Source organism: Ictalurus furcatus, chromosome 3 (genome assembly GCF_023375685.1).
Source record: "Ictalurus furcatus strain D&B chromosome 3, Billie_1.0, whole genome shotgun sequence".
NCBI classification, from domain to species: domain Eukaryota; kingdom Metazoa; phylum Chordata; class Actinopteri; order Siluriformes; family Ictaluridae; genus Ictalurus; species Ictalurus furcatus.
The window spans coordinates 30,704,222-30,724,370 of record NC_071257.1 but is presented as its reverse complement, the minus strand read 5'-3'; the positions used below and the strand labels follow the sequence as shown (position 1 = coordinate 30,724,370).

Below are 20,149 nucleotides of genomic sequence, written 5' to 3'. Positions count from 1 at the left end.
TCTAGTAACAAATCGTTCACATGTACTGGAATGCTAACACACTCACCAGCCACTTTAATAGGAACACCTGTACACCTGCACATATCTAATCAGCCAATCATGTGGCAGCAGCGCAATGCATGAAATCATACAGATACAGGTGTAGAGCTTCTGGTAATATTCACATCAAACATCAAAATGGGGTAAACGTCTGATCTCTGTGACTTTGATCGTGGCATGGTTGTTGGTACTAAATGGTCTGGTTTGAGTATTTGAGAAACTGCGGATCTCCTGGGATTCACACACATACACACACACACACACACACACACACACACACGTCTCTAGAGTTTATACATAATAGTGCCCCCCCCAAAAGAAAAAAAACATCCTATAGTAACTCAAATAATCACTCTTTACAACCGTGGTGAGCGGAAAAGCATCTCAGAACCGCACAGCACGTCAAATCTCGAGGTGGATGGGCAACAACAGCAGAAGACGGCATCAGGTTCCACTCCTGTCAGACAGAAACAAGAATCTGAGACTATCATGGGCACAGACTCACCCACACTGGACATTCGAAGACTGGAAAAAGGCCGTGTGGTGCAACAGTCCAGTTTCAATAAGCCCATGATAGACGTGCTGAGAAGGACAGATTAGTCTATGCTCAGAACAACTGTTTATCATTGCTGTAATGTAAGTGATAACAGGAACTAACTTGTCTCGTGGACGTTCCACAACATCGAATCTATCTATAAACCGTATAAAAATATGCAACGTGTCGTTCATTAATAAATGAAACATTGCAAATTTTGACCAATCGCTGTGGTACAAGTGGAACAACACACTCCAGACCATGCTGTTATAGGAAAATAATCCTCCGCTTCGTATCAGACCACATTACACCACCGCAGCATGGATTATTTTCTTATAACTACACACCCAATTGGGTTTTATTCCTTAATATTCACACATGAGCTCAATATTGACTTCGGAGTGTTGCGAGGCAGTCAGTATTCCACCCACACTACAGGATGTTGACCAGCTTACTATCGAACAGTTTTTATAATCGTTGGGCAAAGCAAATCTACAGTATACAGCTACGGTATTATTGACTCTGAGAAAATGGCATATCTGTTAGCTGTTATGACTTAAAATCAGAAAATCTGTCAAATTACAACTAGCGAGCATTAGTAATTAGAGATTTGTTCTTTATTTATTAATTATATTATTATTATTTCTTTTTTTTTATTTCAGCATCACAGCTCACCCAAATCACATGACAGAAACATGGCAGATACTGTGGAGCCTACACATAACAGGTATTAATATTATAAAATATTTATACTACTGCTAGTAATTTAACAAGACGACTGATTGCTGGATTGCATTTAATTGGACTGTTTTTGAAAATATACACACACACGTTTATCTGCATATTTAATTTTTTTAATAACAATTTTTTTTTTTTACATATCTGATCATTTATTTAGATTTTAAATCAAGACTGCAGTTCATTTGTTGTTTCCTTTTTGAAATATGTTGTTACCACTTCAATGCAGTGGAGTATTTATTAATGCAACACTTTTGGGGACTCCTAAGGCAGGGGATGCAGTGCTTTTTAAATCAGTTTTAATCTGCTTTGGATGAAAGTTATCACTTAGACTGTAAATCAAAGTGACGGGTGAACGTTCACCGTGTCGTATCAGATCAGCTGTGGAGCTGCTGAGACTGGAGTGAATTTGCAGAAGAGTAGCTTCAAGTAGCTTCCTGTTTGGTTTCGAAATACTTTCTCTTCTACCACAACTACGAATGGATCTGTAAAATGATGCCTTTTTTTTTTTTTTTTACTTGTTCCAGGGAAGCATGGAAAACAAACAACTCGGCTCATCCCAAGGTAAGCCCGTGCACTTTGTTTATCTTTTCTGTCCCTCCTTTGGTTGTCTTGGTGTCTTTGTGGGATTTTACACATATGATGCAATCAGACTAAATGTTAGCGATCACGTTGATAGATGGAGACTTGGGTTTGGTTTATGCATATTTCTCATATCTCATAACAGACACACAGTTTAATGTAAATGAGCTATGCGCTATGGATAAGAATGCCGCTCATGAAATTTAATATATCTTGCACGGTAGCTTAGTGGTGAGCACGTTCGCCTCACACCTCCAGGGTCGGGGGTTTCATTCCCACCGTGGCCCTGTGTATGCAGAGTTTGCATGTTCTCTCTGTGCTGTGGGGGTTTCCTCCGGGCACTCCGGTTTCCTCCCCCAGTCCAAAGACATTCATGGTAGGCTGATTGGCATGTCCAAAGTGTCCGTAGTGTATGAATGGGTGTGTGAGTGAGTATGTGATTGTATGCCCTGTGATGGACTGGCACCCTGTCCAGGGTGTACCCCTCCTTGTGCCCCATGCTCCTTGGGATAGGCTCCAGGTTCCCCGTGACCCTGAAGGAAGGATAAGCAGTATAGAAGATGGATGGATAGATGGATATATATACATATACAGTGCTGTGCATTAGTACAAACTTTGTTATAGATTTTTATTTTATGACTTCTACATTATTCTTGAATATTACTCTGCACCTGTATCTGTATGATTTCATACATTGCGCTGCTACCACATGATTGGCTGAGTATATAACTGCACGAATGTGCAGGTGTTCCTATTAAAGTGGCTGGTGAGTGTGTTTCTGCAGTGAAATCCATTATGTTTTTTTGTCTGAAAAGTGTCTCTTACGTAATATGCTGCTTTCCTCAATGACATACAAACATTTGATTTTATGCTGCAAAACTAATGTTAGGAAATCTAAAATGTTTTTGTACTGACTCAAAAATGCAGAAATCATAAGACGAAAATCTATAACAAAGTTTGCACTTAAACAAAATCAGGTGCTTTTGGACAGTACTGTGTATAAACACAATTATTTTTTATTTATTTATTATGCTAAAATGTCCCTGTAGTCAGATGTAGCTTTCTGACTGGTTGCGAGTGTGGGAACATCCTGGTGCGGCCGACCCCTCACAGTGGTCCCACACCACAACCCATGTGATCCCGTCAGCTCTCACACACACTGAACTCTCACATTGCTGCTTCTTGGACAAACACTCCGTACCCAAGTGAAGTGGCTTGTTTTCTGCCATCACCTCCTTCTTGTAGCATTGTTGTCTGGCCAGCTGGCATGCTCTCACACCAGCATCACAGCCATGACCGAGCCAGTCTGCTGTGGCACTGTGACAGAGCAGCTGCACCAAGGAGGTTAAATAAAACATGCCACTTACTCTGATTAGGCGGTTTGTATTGTTTTAATGAAAGAATTCTTTCTTAGGAATTGAACGAGAATGAGCACATTTCTTCATCTTGTTTTGCAACTATTATTTTTTACCTGAAAAAAAAAACCTGTTTATTTTGTGTTTTTGTCATTTCTACAACTCTGAGCTGCCTTTAAGACCAACTGCAATTGACTCTTCTTATTCTTCTTCTCCTTCTCCTTCTTCTTCTTCTCCTTCTCCTTCTTCTCCTTCTCTTCTTATTCTTCTTCTCCTTCTCTTCTTATTCTTCTTCTCCTTCTCTTCTTCTTCTTCTCCTCCTACTTCTTATTCTCCTTCTCTTCTTCTTCTCCCTCTCTTTTTATTCTTCTTCTCCTTCTCTTCTTATTCTTCTTCTCCTTCTCTTCTTCTTCTTCTCCTCCTACTTCTTATTCTCCTTCTCTTCTTCTTCTCCCTCTCTTTTTATTCTTCTTCTCCTTCTCTTCTTATTCTTCTTCTCCTTCTCTTCTTATTCTTCTTCTCCTTCTCTTCTTCTTCTTCTCCTCCTACTTCTTATTCTCCTTCTCTTCTTCTTCTTCTTCTCCCTCTCTTTTTATTCTTCTTCCCCTTCTCTTCTTCTTCTTCTTCTCCTTCTCTTCTTCTTCTTCTTCTTCTCCTTCTCTTCTTCTTCTTCTTCTCTTTTTATTCTTCTTCCCCTTCTCTTCTTCTTCTCCTTCCCCTTCTCTTCTTCTTCTCCTTCTCTTCTTCTTCTTCTTCTCTTCTTAATCTTCTCTTCTTATTCTTCTTCTCCTTATTCTCCTTCTCTTCTTCTTCACCTTCTCTTCTTCTTCTCCTTCTCTTCTTCACCTTCTCTTCTTCTTCTCCGTTTCTTCTTCTATTCTTCTTCTCCTTCTCTTCTTCTCCTTATTCTTCTTCTCCTTCTCTTCTCCTTCTCTTCTTCTTCTTTTTTTCTTCTCCTTGTCTTCTCCTTCTTCTCTTCTTCTTCTCCTTCTCCTTCTCTGCTTCTCCTTCACTTCTACTCCTTATCTCCTACTTCTCTACTTTTTTTTCTTCTCCTTCTTGTCTTCTTCTTCTCCTTCTCTTCTACTTCTCCTTATATTCTTCTTCTCTACTTCTCCTTATTTTCTTCTTCTTCTTCAACTATCATTTTCCCCTCACCCTCTCACTAAGTATATGGATGCAGACCCAGTAAAGTATTTTAATGGACTGAAGTGAAAAACATACCGTAGCAAAGTGTTTCATGTATTGGGAAAAAAAACAGGCAGTAATTCAGAAAATAAGGTTTTTTACCCATGATCCAGCTTGGCTTCTGTAGTACTACGTCTATTGTGGCTTATCCGGTCACGTGCATTTACATCAACTGTTTAGCTAAAGGCAGCTTATTGGATCAGAAACCAGCTACAGGGCTAAAGACAATCGGTCAAGAAAGGGGAGAATTTTCACTTTCTTTTCTTTTACCCTCTCTGTGCTGACCTGACGACACGCCTTGTACAAAAAAAAAACAAAACGTTGACGCCAAGAACAAATGTTTGAAGACAAATTGGCAGAAGTATGCATTTATTCTTTTGTTTTCAAATTCCAAATGAATGTATGTGTCTCATCAGTTCAGAATCAGAGTCAGGTCAAAAGCAGTGTCATGAAGCACCACTGTAACACAAAACATAATGACTTTTATACAGCAGCTGTCTATTATTAATCATTAACGGTTAAGCATTAAAAAGATAACTGCTGCCATCATGTTAGTTGCTCATCCAGATCTGGTCAAAGAATAGTAGTTAAGTCGTCTTTTATTGTCAATCGTCTCTTCACATACAGGTGTAATGTTGAAAATAAAATATAGTTCCCACAGAATCACAGTGCTAGTTAACGGGTCAGACAAGAGGATACGTAACAGTCATAGACAGTGTAAATACTGATAAATACACACAACAGACAGTAGACTATACACGATACAGTAATCATTAAGCAATGCAGGAAACTGAAATCACACGTATGGTGAACCCCATGTCTAAAGAAACGGCATTTAATGAAAAGCAGGGGGGGCGGAGCTAATTTCCACCTCTGGAAATTTTTCATCAAAACTAGATCCATCGCATGGTAATACTGCAATCCGCAATTGTTCTATAATATCTTTTAAACAACAATTTGAACACTTTTAAACAATACAAACCGCACCCTTAAACTAATTTATTGCCACCTTTTAAACTAGCTCCTGTCTAACCTCACTGTATTTACACACGGACACATACAGATACTGTGCATGCCATTTGCAGCTTGATACCAGGCTACATTCCAGTGGTTAGAACACAGCGTTTCAACTTTGCATATGATTTGCGACCCATGACAATAACATTACTGTACACACAGTACAGTGCTGTACATGCTGACAGCTACAGAACAAATACTAAAGACTCTTAGTGGTTAAGGCTCTGGGTTATTGATCAGAAGGTCGGGGGTTCAAGCCCCCGCACTGCCAAGCTGCCACTGTTGGGCCCTTGAGCAAGGCCCTTAAGCCTCTCTGCTCCAGGGGGTGCTGTATCATGGCTGACCCTGCGCTCTGACCCCAGCTTCCTGACAGGCTGGGGTACACGAAGAAAATCCTGAACGTCTGAGTTTAACACTGACACTTTCATTCATTGAATTAGTATGTGAATATTTCATTAGGAGTAGTGAGGTCATGGATTTCATTTTGCTCGTAATATACAAAGATAAAGATCTGCTAAGTGCACACGTAGTTTTGAAAGCATTTAAGAGCAGAAACGGTGTTTCCTAAAAATGTCAGGGTGCAGATTTAAAACAAATTTAATTACTTTTTTTTAAATAAATGATGCATGCATTATCCAATCTTAGAAAAAAATGGTTCTTAAAGGGTTCTTTATGGATTCATTGGATAATTAAGGGCCCTTGGAAGACTCCACTGTAGGGTTTAAGAGTTCCCCCAGAGGCAGCTAAAAAATCCTTAAGGGCCATAAAAGGTTTTCTTTCTTAGACTCTTAGCTCTGTCCTTGCCTCTATATTCAGTCTATAGAATATGATATTTTGCCGTAATGTGTTTTATTCTGTAGAGAACAATATCTATCTATCTATCTATCTATCTATCTATCATCTATCTATCTATATATGTAGAGAGAGAGAGAGACAGATAGATAGATAGATAGATAGATGGATATACACACGCACACACATACATACTTACAGGTATTTTACTAATAATGTACTTTTGCTGATTTTCAAACTCATGCCGTTTATGGCCGCTGTGGCAGTGTTCCAGAGTTGAACGAGTTTATAATGCGAGTGATTTTCAGGAAAATGTATTTTGGGTTTTGCACCAAAGGCTTAATCAGAAGGCTGAGCTATAAAAATTACGACTGCACCCCATGCTAACAATGCATTTTAAATCAGCACACAGGGTTTATGGCACTTAAACCGTTTCTTGTTTAGAAAGGACACTGGATGGTTTCTGAGAAACAGGTTTCCATGGAAGGAATTAAAGTGACCCGCATGGTGTCCAGCATTTATTTATTTATTTATTGTTTGTTTAAATGGGTTTCTTAAAAACCTTAGGTGTATTGCTACTAAAATCCAATGTTTAGATATCTGTAGATGAACTGATATTTGTTAACGAACTGATACAAAATGTATTATAATGTAAAAATGTAGTTCTATTGGATAGAAGCTTGATTTAAGGAATATTTATTGATAATTAAAACTGTCACACTGTTATGATTTTTTTTTCATTTTTATTTTGCCTGACATGGTCATGGTATCCAAGTGTGTCAATAATCTGAACAACACATGGATGATATTTCAGTTTGTAGTCAACACTGACATCTTGGTAAGTAAAATGATCTTGAATACAGTCAAATTTATCTAATATTACAACAAACGAAATATAAGATGAATTATATTAAACCTATTTCTAGATATTTTTACTTATTTTAAGCTTGAATTAGCATTATTCCATTGGCAAATAATTTTGCTAATTGTAAGCATTTTTTTTTTTTTTTTTTAGAAAGAAGCAAAAATATTTGCCTTGTAATAGAAATTTCTAAATCAATCTCACTGTATTCAAGATATTTTTACTTGTACTGTAACCATGCTAATCCTGACACAGAGCGAAGGAGTGAAAATCTCATTAGATTAACGAACCTTGTACTTGATTGTATGCAGTGGTAATAAACGTTTATCTTATTTACAGACATCTGCAAGTTTTATTTATTAAACAGGGGTACATTTATAAAGTTAACATTTATATCCTGAATTTCTATATTTCTGTAAAGCGGCTTTGTGACCATGTTAAAAGTGCTATACAAATGAAACTGAATTGAATTAAACCAGTGCGAGTATGCACAGAATTGAATGCTCCACTTCTCGTCGTGAGAAGGCCGCAATGCGTTACATATAGTTTAAAATTGAGGCTTTAGGCTCATGCTAACATTATGTGAAATGTAATATGTGGAGTTGACTAAACAGACGAAACTAACTGTTTGCTAGCACTTATTTATAAGACGTGGAGTCGGTGACCTTGTGTACATCAAATCGAAATAGTGGTCTAGATTAGATGTAATAGATGATGGATGTCTAATCATCTCACTATATATGAGTGCAGAGTGTGGGCTCTAACACACACAAATTCATCGCTGTAATGCAGTGTGAAGGCTCATCTACTGCCAGTTTTTATGCTTTATTGATCAGTACTCACACACTAGAAGCACTGTGTGTGTGTGTGTGCACATGTCTAAGATCCCACTCTCTAAAGCTTTAGGCAGTTATTAGGGCAGTCGTCCTCATGGGAGACTCGGACTGAACTGGGTTACTTGTGATTATGTAACTAGAGTGAAGAACCGCAGCACAGTCACACACTTTCAGATAAAATCACATAGTTGCCTCATTCAGAAATCAGCCTTGCCCTTACGAGCTGAAGTGATTAACTGAGTTCTGTTTACTGCTGATTTGATCTTGCACTGTTTGTTGTTTTCTATTAAGCATCATGTAAAGAATGTGGACTGATTGAATTAACTTTCACGCGCTTCCTATTACTAAAAACAACCAGCACTGGAGACTGATTAAAGGCTGAATCTCTCATACTCGAATATTTACATGAGAATGACGCCTGTCTGGATTGATTGATCAGGCCACCACCTAAATACCCCGAAAGAAATCCCATTAGTTAAAACCTGTTTCTCAGAAACCATCTTTCATCCGGAATCTTCCAATCAAGAAATAGTTCAGGTGGCATAAACTCCGATTTAAGAAGCATTATGTAATGGATTATGGTAGTAAATGCTGTATACTTGGCTCAAGTTGTCTCGTTTAATGTGCCGGATAAAAATATTTTATGGGGCTGACCTGCTCTTTCACCATGTTTACGTCATGACTCAACATTTTGGTGGGAATTAAGAAAATAGATATGAGAACTGCTTCTGGTTAGATCAAGGCATTTTACTGCCTACCAACAGATGTTTGTGTACTGCTAGCTTTGATGTGATTTATTTATGTGTGTGTGTGTGTGTTTCTGAATTGTCAGGACCAAAATGTCCTGATTATGAAGGAAAACATTTTTTGTGGTTACTGAAGTTAAGGTTAGAGCTAGAAAATTCCTATTAGATATGTAAGGAATAAAACACTTAGGGTGTGCTGTTATAGGAAAATAATCAACAAAAAGGTGGTGTGCTGAGGCCCGGCACAATGTAGAGTTTCTATTATCAACCCTGGAGTTGATTATTTTCCTACAGCATGCAAGTAAGCGTTTTATTCCTTTTATACGGCAATCTGCCAATGATAGATTTTGTTCTTGATTAAAGAATCTCATGTGTTACTTTTTATCAGTTTATAGTTGCATGTAATCTTGTGGAACATTTGGAACATGGCCAGAGCCATAGCGCCCTGCAGTTCTCTCCTGGTTTCCCGTTGAATCGAACCGTTGTTGAGCCTGGCCAGTACCTGGATGCAAGACCTCCTGGGGAAAAGGTTGCTGCTGAAAGTGGTATTAGTGAGGCCTGCAGGTTGTGCTCAACCTGTGGTCTGTGTGGGGCCTAATGCCCCAGTGTAGTGATGGGGACACTATACTGTAAAAACAGCACCGTCTTTCAGATGAGACGTTAAAAAAACGAGGTCCTGACTCTCTGTGGTCATTAAAAATCCCAGGAAATTTATAATAAAAGAGTAGGGGTATAACCCCGTTGTACTGGTGAAACTCCCCCATTGGCCCTTCTCCATCATGGCCCCCTAATAATCCCCATCTCTGAACTGGCTACATCACTCTCTCCTCTCCACTAATATCTGGTGTGTGGTGGGCGTTCTGGCACACTATGGCTGCCAACAGGTAAATCATCCAGATGGATGCTACACACTAGTGGTGGTTGAGGAGACCCTCCACCTCCCCACGCTATGTAAAGCGCTTTGAGTGTCTAGAAAAGCGCTATATAAATGTAACTGTACTGTAACATAAGTAAAATCTCACCAGCCACTCTATCTCTCTTTTTTTTTTTTAATAAGATGAAAAAAAGCACTTGTCATGTTACAGGGAAAGGGCACAGTGGCCTCGCACCTCCGAGGTTGGGGGTTGGGGGTTCGAATCCCGCCTCCGCCCTGTTTACCCTGTGTTTTGGGGGTTTCCTTCAAGTACTCTGGTTCCCTCCATCAGTCCAAAGACATGCATTGTAGGCTGATTGGCATTTCCAAATTGTTCGTAGCATGTGTCCATAGTTGTGCCATGCGATGGGTTGGCACCCTGTCCAGGGTGCCCCCCGCGTTGTTCCCAGAGTTCCCGGGGATAGGCTCCAGGCTCCCCCATTCAATTCAATTCAATTCAATTTTATTTGTATAGCGCTTTATACAATAGACATTGTCTCAAAGCAGCTTTACAGAAATGACCTCTGTAGGATAAGCCATTCATGGATGGATGTCAGAGAAATGGGAAAGTGTAAAGTCGTCTATCCTGAAGATTTCTCATGCTGGAAAACTAAAACTGACTCTTTCAAAGAGCTGACACTGGAGGCTCCTTCCATAAAACTTCACCATATCAATGATTATATGTTTTTCTTTGTTAAACAATATCACATTTATTTATTTAATTTTTTGCTTATCATTAGTCTTAGATTATGTGGAGAATCTGTTCTACAAGTTCCAGTCTAAGTTGCTAAATGACAATATATTAAAATGAGTGTATTAATATAAACCTGTGATTTGAATTACAGCCGAAACCACCTACAGAGTTGCTGGGATAGATAGTGAATCAGTACCTAATGTTGAGAATTCAGTACCCCTGTGGAATATACATAATGTCACAAAAACAAACGTATGTGCGTGCATGTGTTTTAATAAGAACCAAGTGGCATGTTAATGTAAACATTAACAAGAACGCGAACAGGAATTTTCCGTTCTTGGAGCTCCGACTAGGTTCAGCAGCAGCAGCAGCAGATGGCGTTTGCACATTACTCGCTCTCCATGGAGCATGATTCACTTGTGTGTCAGTTTCAGCAGCCATACGGCTGCCAGATCACATTCAGGCTCTTATTATGGTCAATATCAAGATGCAGGTAGAACGGTCTGTGCCTCAATCAGTGTTAACATGCCAGAGGTGCTAAACCATGACTGATCAGCTTTAATCAGCTTTTATGGACCACAATATGGAAGTATGAGTAATTTCTGATTTTCCAATATCTACATGCCAGAATTTCTCCACTGGCGTTCTGAAAAGTGGGCGGGGCTAATCTTGGGTAACGTGTAAGCTTGAGCATGACCAATCACAAGGCTGACGTTGCTTGTTCCACCATGTGTTCACAGTTTGAACAGGCTCTTCAGGTTTCTCCAAGTCTGTGATCATGCACGGTTTGGTTTTAATGCCGAACAAGTCACGTAGCAGTACGATAGGATGATAGTCAAGGGCCGAAGGATATCTATCAAGCATGCTCTTTAGAGTATTAGGACCACACACACCCATTAGGACAGTTCTCAGATCAGACTACTTAGTGCTGTTTACATTATGGGTTAGAAAACGTTATGAGTGACTTGATTAGAGAATTAAGCTTTTTATATACACATAAATATACCCAGGTATATATTACACATACATATACCCAGGTATATATTACACATACCCAGGTATATATTACACATACATATACCCAGGTATATATTACACATACCCAGGTATATATTACACATACATATACCCAGGTATATATTACACATACCCAGGTATATATTACACATACATATACCCAGGTATATATTACACATACCCAGGTATATATTACACATACATATACCCAGGTATATATTACACATACATATACCCAGGTATATATTACACATACCCAGGCATATATTACACATACCCAGGCATATATTACACATACCAAGGTATATATTACACGTACCCAGGTATATATTACACGTACCCAGGTATATATTACACATACATATACCCAGGTATATATTACATATACCCAGGAATATATTACACATACCCAGGTATATATTACACATACATATACCCAGGTATATATTACACATACCCAGGTATATATTACACATACATATACCCAGGTATATATTACATATACCCAGGTATATATTAGACATACATATACCCAGGTATATATTACACATACCCAGGTATATATTAGACATACATATACCCAGGTATATATTACACATACCCAGGTATATATTACACATACCCAGGTATATATTACACAGACATATACCCAGGTATATATTACACATACCCAGGTATATATTACACATACATATACCCAGGTATATATTACACATACCCCGGTATATATTACACATACCCAGGTATATATTACACATACATATACCCAGGTATATATTACACATTCCCAGGTATATATTACACATACCCAGGTATATATTCCATATACCCAGGTATATATTAAACATACCCAGGTATATATTAAACATACCCAGGTATATCTTACACATATATATATACCCAGGTATATCTTACACATACATATACCCAGGTATATCTTACACAGACATATACCCAGGTATATATTACACAGACATATACCCAGGTATATACTACACATACCCAGGTATATACTACACATACCCAGGTATATATTACACATACCCAGGTATATATTACACATACCCAGGTATATATTACACATACCCAGGTATATATTCCATATACCCAGGTATATATTCCATATACCCAGGTATATATTAAACATACCCAGGTATATATTAAACATACCCAGGTATATCTTACACATATATATATACCCAGGTATATCTTACACATACATATACCCAGGTATATCTTACACAGACATATACCCAGGTATATATTACACAGACATATACCCAGGTATATACTACACATACCCAGGTATATACTACACATACCCAGGTATATATTACACATACCCAGGTATATATTACACATACCCAGGTATATATTACACATACCCAGGTATATATTCCATATACCCAGGTATATATTAAACATACCTAGGTATATATTAAACATACCCAGGTATATCTTACACATATATATATATATATACACCCAGGTATATCTTACACATACATATACCCAGGTATATCTTACACATACATATACCCAGGTATATCTTACACATACCCAGGTATATATTACACATACATATACCCAGGTATATATTACACATACATATACCCAGGTATATATTACACATACCCAGGTATATATTACACATACATATACCCAGGTATATATTACACATACCCAGGTAGATATTACACATACATATACCCAGGTATATATTACACATACCCAGGTATATATTACACATACATATACCCAGGTATATCTTACACATACCCAGGTATATATTACACATACCCAGGTATATATTACACATACATATACCCAGGTATATATTACACATACCCAGGTAGATATTACACATACACATACCCAGGTATATATTACACATACCCAGGTATATATTACACATACCCATACCCAGGTATATATTACACATACCCAGGTATATATTACACATACCCAGGTATATATTACATATACCCAGGTATATATTCCATATACCCAGGTATATATTCCATATACCCAGGTATATATTAAACATACCCAGGTATATATTAAACATACCCAGGTATATCTTACACATATATATATACCCAGGTATATATTAAACATACATATACCCAGGTATATCTTACACATACATATACCCAGGTATATCTTACACATACATATACCCAGGTATATATTACACATACCCAGGTATATATTACATATACCCAGGTATATATTACACATACCCAGGTATATATTACACATACATATACCCAGGTATATATTACACATACCCAGGTATATACTACACATACCCAGGTATATATTCCATATACCCAGGTATATATTAAACATACCCAGGTATATATTAAACATACCCAGGTATATCTTACACATATATATATACCCAGGTATATCTTATACATACATATACCCAGGTATATCTTACACATACATATACCCAGGTATATCTTACACATACCCAGGTATATATTACACATACATATACCCAGGTATATATTACACATACATATACCCAGGTATATATTACACATACCCAGGTATATATTACACAGACATATACCCAGGTATATATTACACATACCCAGGTATATATTACACATACATATACCCAGGTATATATTACACATACCCAGGTATATATTACACATACCCAGGTATATATTACACATACATATACCCAGGTATATCTTACACATACCCAGGTATATCTTACACATACCCAGGTATATATTACACATACATATACCCAGGTATATATTACACATACCCAGTTATATATTACACATACATATACCCAGGTATATATTACACATACCCAGGTATATATTACACATACATATACCCAGGTATATATTACACATACCCAGTTATTTATTACACATACCCAGTTATTTATTACACATACCCAGGTATATATTACACATACATATACCCAGGTATATATTACACATACATATACCCAGGTATATATTACACATACATATACCCAGGTATATATTACACATACCCAGGTATATATTACACATACCCAGGTATATATTACACATACATATACCCAGGTATATATTACACATACCCAGTTATATATTACACATACATATACCCAGGTATATATTACACATACATATACCCAGGTATATATTACACATACCCAGGTATATATTACATATACCCAGGTATATATTACACATACATATATCCAGATATATATTACACATACCCAGGTATATATTACACATACATATACCCAGGTAAATATTACACATACCCAGGTATATATTACACATACCCACGTATATATTACACATACCCAGGTATATATTACACATACATATACCCAGGTATATATTACACATACCAAGGTATATATTACACATTCCCACGTATATATTACACATACATATACCAAGGTATATATTACACATATCAGGGTATATATTACACATACCCAGGTATATATTACACATACACATACCCAGGTATATATTACACATACCCAGGTATATATTACACATATATATACCCAGGTATATATTACACATACCCAGGTATATATTACATATACACCTGGCTATGTGTAATATATACCCAGGGGTATATGTACCTGATCATGAGAAACATTTCTGTCGGACGTCCACAAACTTTTGACTGGCAGTGTAGGTCAGGTTCAAGCCGTCTTTCTTAGTCAGACACTTTAGATATGGTAGGTATGCTGATATTTAGAAACCGGAGGTCGCAGTACAGCCAAGTCAAAAGGTCGTACTTATTTAGAAGCTCTGTGAGTTCTGGTTCAGGGGAAAACAAGCGAAGCAAGGTGTTTTATGACTGACATGAGAATTTTATGTACTTCATGTACAGTTGTGCCCAAAAGTTTGCATACCCCTTGCAGAATCTGCTAAATCTTAATACTGTTAACAAAATAAGATTGATCATAAACATCCCATGTTGTTGTTTATTTACTACTCTCCTGAATAAGCTATTTCACATAACACATGTTTACATACAGTCCACAAGACAAGATAATAGGTGAATTTATAAAATCACCCCGTTTAAAAGTTTACACCCCCCTGGCTCTTAATCTATCGTGTTGCCTTCTTGAGCATCAGTGAATGTTTGCATCTTTTGTAATAGTCGTGTACGAGTCCCTCAGTCGTCCTCAGTGTGAAAAGACGGATCTCAGCATCATATAGTCTCTGTTGGAAAGGGCTCAAATATGCAGAAGATGCTGGAAAAGTAAAGAATGTGCAGGACCTGGAGGATTTTTCTGAAGAGCAGTAGGTAGTTTAACTGTTCAAGACAAACAAGGGACTCATGAACAACTCTCACAAAACATAAACACAGTCGATGATCTTCCAGGTAACAACACACAGTATTAATAATCGCGCGTGTGTAAACTTTTGAACGGGGTAATTTTTATAAATTCAGCTATAATCTTGTCTTGTGGACTGTATGTAAACATCTGTTATGTGAAATAGCTTATTCAGGACAAAACTAAATAAAAAAAACAACATGGAATGTTTATGATCAATCTTATTTTGTTAACAGTATTAAGATTTAGCAGATTCTGCAAGGGGTATGCAAACTTTTGGGCACAACTGTATCTCTGTACGATTACACAGTATTTGAATTAGCGGCCATTTTAATTTCCACTTGTCCTGTAGCTAATGTACAGTATAGTATCCATCCTGCCCTGTGTCTTCAGTGTTGCACTTACAGCATCCTTCAACCGAGCACTACTTGAGTGTTAAGTAGTACAATGTATATAAATTCTGTCATGATGTGATAGGTTGAACAACATAAATATGACAGGATACCTTAAGGGTTCAAAGGTTACAACGGGGACAAAGATCAATTCTGGGCTCGTTTTGACAGAGAGGAATTCCTTCTGCAGGTTGACACGTGATTTCTCCGCTACTCACACCACAAAGTTGAAGTTACTGCGTTAGTTACAGAGTCGGGTGGATTTAGGCTACAGTAATTATCTGATGCCCAGCCCTGGAAGTGGAGAACTTACTGTAAGTGAAATAGATCTGTTTTCGGGAACACATCTGGGGTAAGGAACAGGTTCAATGTGAAAACGCTCTTAAAGTGCTTTAGCCTTATGTGGCAGAAGAAACAATATTGGTTTTAATGGAAAATGTAATGGTCCCTGTGGGTCTCTACTGGTAATTTGTTTCTTTATATTGCTGGTATGTTATGTCTAGTGGATACTATTATATAAGGACCAATAATGGTAATGGTTTTAATGGTTAACAGCAGATAGTTTGTAAAGGGTATTTGGAGTGAAAACCATTAGAATTTGTTTGATGGTTTCTTAGGGGTTTTTCTTTCCAGCAGGGAATGTTCTAGTAGTTTTAGAACTGTAAAAATCCAAATGTTTTTTTTGTTGTTGTTTTGTTTGGCTTTGCAACAATATAAATTACACTGATGAAATGCTTTATCTTGATATAGTAGGTTAAAAAAAAAAAAAAACATCCAAAAGGCATTATGTTGCCTTAAACAGCGGTGTGTTTCGTAGCACTAGATCAGCTTATCAGCTGTTAAAAGTCCATCAGCGTGAGTGCGTGGGGTTTGTACGATGCCGTATCAGTAATAGCAGCCGCAGTCAGAGGGCTAGTGGTAATGGAGCTCTTAGAGGAGCTTGTTGTCATGCAGTCAGTTATGCAGAGCGGGAAAGAGGGAGGAGAAGCATTCCACATCCTTACTGCACAGCCAGGATCTGCTCTGAAAATAACCAATCCCACGCCTTAACCCTGGAAGTCTGGGTGTGTAGGAGTGTGTGTCCATGTCATGTGTGTGTGTGTGTGTGTGTGTGTGTGTGTGTGTGTACGTGCATCTGGTTAAGAAGGACAGACATGTCCATCATTCACTGCCTACGTTCGAGCTCAAGTCAAAAGCAGAAAGCAAGAGCATTTCGAAAGAGGGAGAAAATGACGAGGGAGTGATGGAATAAAATCCGAAAGAAAAGAAAAAGAAAGGGAAACCTCTATTGTTTCGTGGTCATGTATGCAATAGCAGAAGTTCCTGTCAGTCGGATTGCGTGCCTTGCGTGCTCAGTGTGTTCTTTTTATCCTGCTCCTCCTCCCTTCTCCTTTTTCCCTCCTCCCCTCTTCGCTTCTCTCCCGCCTTTTCCAGCTACTGAGACAAACAAGTGTAGGGAGGCTCAACAGGGAGGTGTGTGTGTGTGTGAGGCAGATGGGAGGATGTTTTTCTGCTCAGGACAGATCAGCAGGCAGGGGTTTGGTGTATAAGCCCCGCCCCCCCTCCCCACCCTGCCTCATGGGCTGGACTACAAGGAGGCAGCACTCCACTGAACTTAAGGAGCACCCAGCTCCTGCTCTGCTGTATTTTACATTGATCTCTCACTCCTTTTCCATTGCTAGACGCCTGCCATGAAGATCCAGGAGGCCATCAACGGCCCGGAGCCTTCAGACGGCTGCGAGGACGTTCCTCGACTGGACCTGTCCGCTCTAATGGAGGACAACAACTGGGGAGGTCAGTCTCTCTGTTTTTATCTCTGTCTCTTTCCTTCTCCTTTTTTTTTTTTTTTTTTTTTTCCTTCCTCCTCTGCATGTTTTGCTCCTGCAGCACATGGGTGGCAGCTGCAAAGCTTGTATTTGAGTGATCAGATTACACTGCTTTGGGTCAAGTTTTTATTTCATGGGAATACAGTACGGTGACTTCTTTTCTAAATGAAAGGCTTTGTTTTGCTTGGAGTTTCAACAGTTTTGTGTAAAAATGTTGGGATTAATTAGAGAGATTGGTGCTGTTTCTGAGATCTGGAGTTTGTTTAATCCTGCATTTGAAACCTCATGGACATTTTAATGAGACTGAATTGGTATCATGCCAGGCTGTTCCTAATTTTTTTGGTTTAAAAAAAAAATAAAATAAAATTTTATCCTCCATAGCCTAGTCGTACTTTTGTGCATGTGTAGCTTAACCATTTCATTACGTTCTCAGTTGTGGATCTGGTTTTTAATTCATTTTGTCTTTATTAGATACAACATACTAGTCATTTTGTGCACAGCATGCAAGAATAATAGGAATAATAAAAAATAATCCCACAAACAAAGTGGGCAATGTGACAAAAATATCACGACAATCTTGAAGATATCCGCTTACTGTGACATAATTAATAATGATATAATATCGTCATAGTACCAATCCTTAATGCAAAAAAAGAAGCTTTAATATTGTGGATTATATCATATTTATGGGCAATACACAAGAATACATCTCTCTCTCTCTCCCGCTCCCGCTCCCTCTCTCTCTCTCTCTCTCTCTCCTGCTCTCTCTCTCTCTCTCTCTCCTGCTCGCTCTCTCTCTCTCTCTCTCTCTCTCTCTCTCCTGCTCGCTCTCTCTCTTTCTCTCTCTCTCCTGCTCGCTCTCTCTCTCTCTCTCTCTCCTGCTCGCTTGCGCTCTCTCTCTCTCTCTCTCTCTCTCTCTCTCTCTCTCTCTCTCTCTCCTGCTCGCTCTCTCTCTCTCTCTCTCTCTCTCTCCCCCCCCCTCTCTCTTTCTCTCTAGCTGTGAAGGACACACACACAGACAGACACAGACACACACACACACAGAGATTTTATGGGCAATACACAAGAATGCATCTCTGTCTCTCTCTCTCTCTCTCTCTCTCTCTCTCTCTCTCTCTCTCTCTCTCTCTGTGTGTGTGTGTGTGTGTGTGTGTGTGTGTGTGTGTGTGTGAAGGACACATACACAGACACACACATAGATTTTCATAGAGATTGAAGTTTGTTTGGAAGAGAGAAAGCACTGAGTGCCTTCCTGATTTTATGATCACGTGGAAACAGATTAAACCGGGTGAAATATGGGGAAATCAAGCATTCTTATTTCTAAGGTCTAAACGATCACACACACACACACACACACACACAGAGAGAGAGAGAGACACGCCTTTCTTCCTCTATGCAAAGTAATTTCTTACATTGCTGCCAGTTACAGATGTGCACAAACCTGCACACACACACACACACACACACACACACACACACACACACACACACACACACTCTGCCAAGACCTTGTCAGTGTGAGTCTCGCCGAACAGTGGTAATATTCTGCAGTGTCTCTCCGTCTTCACCCCAGTACAGACATAGTTCCTGTCTCCTCACTGCTACCCAGAGCTGGCCTGACTACGAGAGTTGCCAGATTGAGTCACTTTTACCCTGCTGCAGCTGCAGCTTTTTGCTTTCTCATTTCTCATATTTTGAGCTTTTACCAAACCGCAAAATGGTGCTGTGTACAGAAGGACAGTTTTTACAGACAGAGGGCACACTCATATTCTCATCCAGAGATGCCCCTGAAGGTTAGGCATGGTTTTACTGTGTGGTGGATTTTTTTTTTTTTGGGGGGGTGGTGTTACATCATCTGCATTTTAAAGGAATACTCCAATGCTTTTCAGTTTAATTTCAATCTACTACAGCTATAGTGTGTGTTTGACAAGATTCTCCACATGATTGTATTGAGCAGAGAACAAACCTGTACTTGAAACTATTTCACAATAGAAGCCTACGGCTGTGTAGGAATCAATAAACGCTCATGCAAAGCGCTGCACAGAGACTTCTAGCCAAGGTGTTTGTAAATCTCTGCACTTATACAGCGCTTTTTTAACCTTAGTGGATCTACAAAATCACTTTACATTGGTTCTCATTCACACACACTCACACACCACTGGCTGCAGAGCTGCCATGCATGGCGCTAGCTTGCCATCGGGAGAAACTTGGAGTTCAGTGTCTTGCCCAAGGACACTTCGGCATGTGGAGTCACGTGGTCCAGGAATCGAACCGACAACCCTACGAT

At 38.6% G+C, this 20,149-nt stretch overlaps 1 protein-coding gene across 3 annotated transcripts in view; it reads left to right on the top strand.

Moving 5' to 3' along the window:
• The window catches only part of fam13a (family with sequence similarity 13 member A), an 87,972-nt gene that overhangs the window by 54,447 nt on the left and 13,376 nt on the right, over nucleotides 1-20,149 (top strand). For all 3 annotated transcript variants that reach the window (XM_053622003.1, XM_053622002.1, XM_053622005.1), the window contains exons 13-15: nucleotides 1,237-1,301; nucleotides 1,840-1,876; nucleotides 17,719-17,830. In XM_053622003.1, coding sequence (XP_053477978.1) covers nucleotides 1,237-1,301; nucleotides 1,840-1,876; nucleotides 17,719-17,830 — 214 coding nt within the window. The remainder of the gene's footprint in view (nucleotides 1-1,236; nucleotides 1,302-1,839; nucleotides 1,877-17,718; nucleotides 17,831-20,149) is intronic.